Source organism: Cebus imitator, unplaced genomic scaffold, assembly GCF_001604975.1.
Source record: "Cebus imitator isolate Cc_AM_T3 unplaced genomic scaffold, Cebus_imitator-1.0 Scaffold286, whole genome shotgun sequence".
NCBI lineage: Eukaryota > Metazoa > Chordata > Mammalia > Primates > Cebidae > Cebus > Cebus imitator.
The window spans coordinates 1115139-1120562 of NW_016107601.1; the positions used below are offsets into that span (position 1 = coordinate 1115139).

At 39.8% G+C, this 5424-nt stretch overlaps 1 protein-coding gene across 1 annotated transcript in view; it reads left to right on the top strand.

The window, feature by feature from the left end:
* GBP3 (guanylate binding protein 3) overlaps positions 1-5038 on the top strand; it is a 12913-nt gene extending 7875 nt beyond the window's left edge. The window contains exons 7-11 of the mRNA XM_017501949.2: positions 860-1140; positions 1770-1982; positions 3082-3184; positions 3402-3595; positions 4685-5038. Of these exons, the coding sequence (XP_017357438.1) occupies positions 860-1140; positions 1770-1982; positions 3082-3184; positions 3402-3595; positions 4685-4813 (920 nt within the window). The 3' untranslated portion in view covers positions 4814-5038. The remainder of the gene's footprint in view (positions 1-859; positions 1141-1769; positions 1983-3081; positions 3185-3401; positions 3596-4684) is intronic.
* Positions 5039-5424: the final 386 nt, after the last annotated feature.

A 5424-nucleotide genomic window follows, 5' to 3' on the forward strand; every position in this document is an offset into this window, starting at 1 on the left:
AAAAAAAAAAAAAAAGAAAGAAAGAAAACAACAAAAGGAGCATGAAATAACTCCACCTAGTTTCAGTATTGAAAAATCCGAATCGATTGCTATGTCTATGTTAAATTCTAGATGGCACCGACATTTCTAATAGATTTTGTTAGTCAATTTCTTGGTGGGAAAAGATAAAAAAAGCAAAGGAAAAATGTTTTATTACTTAATATTGCCATAGTAAACTTGGCCTGCACTGTACAATACAGTGGCCGCTAGACAAGTGGGGCTATCTAAATGTAAATGTAAATTAATTAAAATAAGGAAAATATTAAAGTCAATTCACATGGCTATATTTCAAAGGCTTATATCTACATGTACTTAGTGCCTAGCATACTGAACAGTACACACAGAAAACTTCCACAAATACAGAAAGCTTTCTTGGACAATGCTGTGATAAAATAAACCAAATGGAGGACTTCTTTTGATTAGGAGAGTACCATTTGTTCCATAAGTATTGATTAAATGCTACTATGAATAGGCTGAGGATACAGTCATAAATGAAATAGCTACAGTTTCCTTTCCTGATGGTGCTTGGGGTTAAAATGGATGCAAACATTCAACTACAACAGGCCTATGTCATCTAGAGCAAGGATTCTCAAATGTTGATAGGCATACATATCATCTGGGGATCTTACCCAAATAAAAAACTCTAATTCAGTAGATCTGAGGCAGAGGCTGACAATCTGCATTTCCAGCAAGCTCCCAGGTGATGCTGAGGAGATTGATGCTGTGAGAAAAATAGGTGGTGATTGACATGTTCAGAATAACACAGAATAGGGAGTTTTCTTTAGTACAAGAAAAATTATTATTTGCTCTCTATATGCAGGTCTAGGGAGCCTGGTGCTGACCTATGTCAATGGCATCAGCAGCGGGGATCTGCCCTGCATGGAGAACGCAGTCCTGGCCTTGGCCCAGATAGAGAACTCAGCTGCAGTGCAAAAAGCCATTGCCCACTACGAACAGCAGATGGGCCAGAAGGTGCAGCTGCCCATGGAAACCCTCCAGGAGCTGCTGGACCTGCACAGGGACAGTGAGAGGGAGGCCATTGAAGTCTTCATGAAGAACTCTTTCAAGGATGTGGACCATCTGTTTCAAAAGAAATTAGGGGTAATTTTTCTATCACATTTACATGGATTTGGATTTGGGAAGGCAAAGTACTACTAAGAAATGAAATTGGCATTTATTTTGAGAGAAATAGTTATTCTAGATTTTAAAATGGTAACAGCTAGCTGTTGGTAATCATGATAATTGGAAAAAAACAATTTTATTACTTCAGATTCAAAGTTGAAAAACATAGCTTATCTATAAATGCTCTTCTCTTTATTAAATGCATGTAACTGACAATCAAAGCTTCTAATCAAATTACCTGCCCACTCTTCTCAGACTGATTTGATATTCTAACCAAATGCAAAGAAAATTTTCATCCTAGTTATCTTGAGCAGGCTTCTGTTCAGCCCCATTTATTCCATATAACATCATTACTCCAATATGAAAAAGCAGAGTTTTCCTCTAACAGTTGACATAAAGCTATCAATCTCTGCCCTGAAACCCACCTCCAAGGAGAAAGCAACTTCAGTAGAAAGTGGGGTCAGGAGGAAGAGTGTGGGCCTGCTGGGAAGTCTGTCAGTTTCTCCAGAGTCACTGACTTTTTATTTTCAGAAATCTTTCCTGAAATTCTGAGGTCAAGCCAGCATCCTTTCCTGTTACTCTTTTTACTTCCTGTTTTTACATTAAAGGCCCAGCTAGACAAAAAGCGGGATGACTTTTGTGAACAGAATCGGAAAGCATCATCGGATCGTTGCTCAGCTTTACTTCAGAACATTTTCAGTCCTCTAGAAGAAGAAGTGAAGGCGGGAATTTATTCTAAACCAGGGGGCTATCGTCTCTTTACTCAGAAGCTACAAGACCTGAAGAAAAAGTACCATGAGGAACCGAGGAAGGGGATACAGGTAACCAAGATTCATCTGTCATTTATGGAAAGCTACTGACCTGCCTCCTGCAAACACCAAGGTGACCAAGCTTCATTGCACACAGATGTGCTTTTCTGTCTGCATAACATTCACATTTTCATTCAATAACATATGCAAAGAGGCTGTTATACCAGATATGTCCCAAGTGCTCATCAAAAAGAATGTAGTCAGCAGGCATGGTGGCTCAAAGCCTGTAATCCTAACACTTTGGGAAGTGAAGGTGGGCAGATTACTTGAGCTCAGGAGTTTAAGACCAGCCTGGGCAACATGGTGAAACGTGTCTCTACTAAGAATATAAAAATTAGCCAGGCACTGTGGCGCATGCCTGTAGTCCCAGCGACTCAGAAGGCTGAGGCAGGAGAATTGCTTGAGCCCAGTAGGTAGAGGTTGATTGAGCCAAGACTGCACAGCACTCCAGCCTGGGCAACAGAGACACATTCTGTCTTTTAAAAATTCTTTGATTAATTAATTAAAGAAAGAGTGCAGTTAATTAACTATTGAGTTATAAACTCAATTATCAGATTAACCACAAGTTGTTATCATGATCGTTACAGCTGGATTTTTTCTGTTCCAAGACACAGAAACCCAATGATGGTTGCTTTAAATAAAAAAAATGGTAATTTATCATTTTAGGCTTCAAACTGGATTTAAAGGACATCGGGATACAAGATTTCAAATAATGTGGTGATTTGTCTCCTGCCTGATGTCCTCCCCGCATCCCCACAGTTCTCTCCCTCTATTCCTCCCATCTGAATCACTCTGATTTGCTGTGTTAAGGAGGACTTCATTCTCCAGCTAGATCAGCCGTATGGAACCACATTTAGAGCCTCAGTTTGAAAAGGTCAGGGAATCCTATTTCCCAGCATCTATATCATCCTCTTAAATAAGACTCTGCTAAGTATGGTAATCTGATTGGCCAGCTTGGAGCATGTATCTGCACCTGCGATAGGGAATCTTGACCACTGTATACACCGGGGCCAAGAGGAAGAATTCCAGAAGAAAAGGTGGTGAGCAGACAAACAGTAACACCTGCTTACAGCCATTTCCTACTGCTCACTCTGTGTTCTCTGGGTCTAAGGCTGAAGAGATTCTGCAGACATACTTGAAATCCAAGGAGTCTATGACTGATGCGATTCTACAGACAGATCAGATTCTCACAGAAAAGGAAAAGGAGATTGAAGGTAAGGAGCACATCAAAGGATCAGATTATCCTAAAGCTCTTCAAATTTTAAATAATAAACCTAAGTTCCATAAACTAAAGCAAGATGTGTCTTACCTGCTGAGGTCATCTCTGAGAAGGGCATATCCAGTCAGCAGCAACAATGGCAGGTAAGTGTGTAGGGAAGAATGAGGCAACAAGATAACCTCACACAAATTTTTCTTCTTTTTCCTCCACAGTGGAACGTGTGAAAGCGGAATCTGCACAGGTTTCAGCAAATATGGTAGAGGAAATGCAAATAAAGTATCAGCAGATGATGGAAGAGAAAGAGAAGGGTTACCAGGAACATGTGAAGCAATTGACTGAAAGGATGGAGAGGGAGAGGGCTGAGTTGCTGGAAGAGCAAGAGAGGACTCTTACTAGTAAACTTCAGGTATCTAATTGTATCACCTTGTAGTTTCTGTTTTTCTGTTTTCTCTCTATTCTTCTTGATCACAAACTTAGTATGGCAGAGAGAACATAAAGCATAGGGGAAGGATTCTACTTGCTTACTTGTACTTTCTGTCTGTCTGACCTGAACTGGCCACTACCTACATGTGGTCACTAAAAGTTTATTTGCAGGGTGTCACATTCAGTCCTTTTTTAGTATACCCTTCCACTAATCATGACTGTCATATGCTAGGCATCATTAAAATGCCTTATCTATATCTCTTGCTTAATACCATATGAAACAAGAACTTGATCCCTATTACTAAGGAGAGGAAACAGAGGTTCAGAAAATATTAAATAACTTTTACAGGGTCACACAGCTAGTAAATATCTGACCCAGCTTCATCACTGAGTGGAATCCACAGTAATATTTTTTTCTATCCCATCTAGTATGACTTTGGCTCTAAAAGAACTTTTATGAGTAGAAGGACTCCCTAACCCTCACACTTGTAGGACAGTCTAATACTCTTGCCTGTTTTCTGTGCCCTACTCACAGTTTATATTGAGTTGGGAGCTATGTGCAGAAATTCCATACGGAAAGTCTGGCACTGGGATTTCCTTACCTATCTTCTGCTACCCCTGCCACCAGAGAGTAGAGACTTAGATCAAATTTCCTGATCTAAGATTCATATACATCATATTTTGAGGATACCTTACTTCTGTATTATGTGTATACATAACAATATGTGTGTAGGTAGGTGTATTAAAAACTCTATAATGCATAGGGAAGATCTGAAGTCAAATATATTATTAAGATTGCCCACAAAGGTTTTTTATAATTAATAGAAGAAAAAAAGCAAGACCTTCATCAATAGAGCAGAAGATATAAGCTGCAACTCCTTTGGCTGTAGAAACCCCAGGAGAAATAATCACGGAGCTCAAATGCCCAAGGAACACTATAATGAAAATCAAGGGTAGAGAACATTTCAAGAAAAAATTAAGTACTAAATAAATCAATGCATGTGGAAACTAGACAGCTCACAGAGATTTACTTAATGGTACACTTATTTAGCCTCCATTTGTTTCTTTTTAGGAACAGACTCGACTACTGAAGGAGAGATGCCAAGGTGAAAGCACCCAACTTCAAAATGAGATACAAAAGCTACAGAAGACCCTGAGGAAAAAATCCAAGAGATATGTGTTCCATAAGCTAAAGATCTAAACAATAGAGCTTTTCTGTCACCCTGACCCAAGGCATAACTGAAACAATTTTAGTATCTGCAACAACTATCACTACATTTGATAATAATTAGATCTTGCATGATAACACTAAAAGTTTATAAGAACATGCTGTTCAATGATCAAAATCATGTTTTTTCCTTAAAAAGATTGTAAATTGTGCAACAAAGATGCATTTACCTCTGTACCAAGAGAGGAGAGGTCATGAGTTGTTGTCTCTCAGTTTATTCTTCCGGGATGACCAGTGGATACTGAGGAAAGTCCTAGGTAAAAGTCTTAGGACATATTTGGGCACAGGTGCACAATGGGTCCCCATATCAGAAACAACCATCCCAGCTTCCTATGGAAGACAGTGTAAAGTTCTCCATAGAACTTTATAATATCGCCGGGCGCGGTGGCTCAAGCCTGTAATCCCAGCACTTTGGGAGGCCAAGGCGGGTGGATCACGAGGTCAAGAGATCGAGACCATCCTGGTCAACATGGTGAAACCCCCTCTCTACTAAAAATACAAAAAATTAGCTGGGCATGGTGGCGCGTGCCTGTAATCCCAGCTACTCAGGAGGCTGAGGCAGGAGAATTGCCTGAACCCAGGAG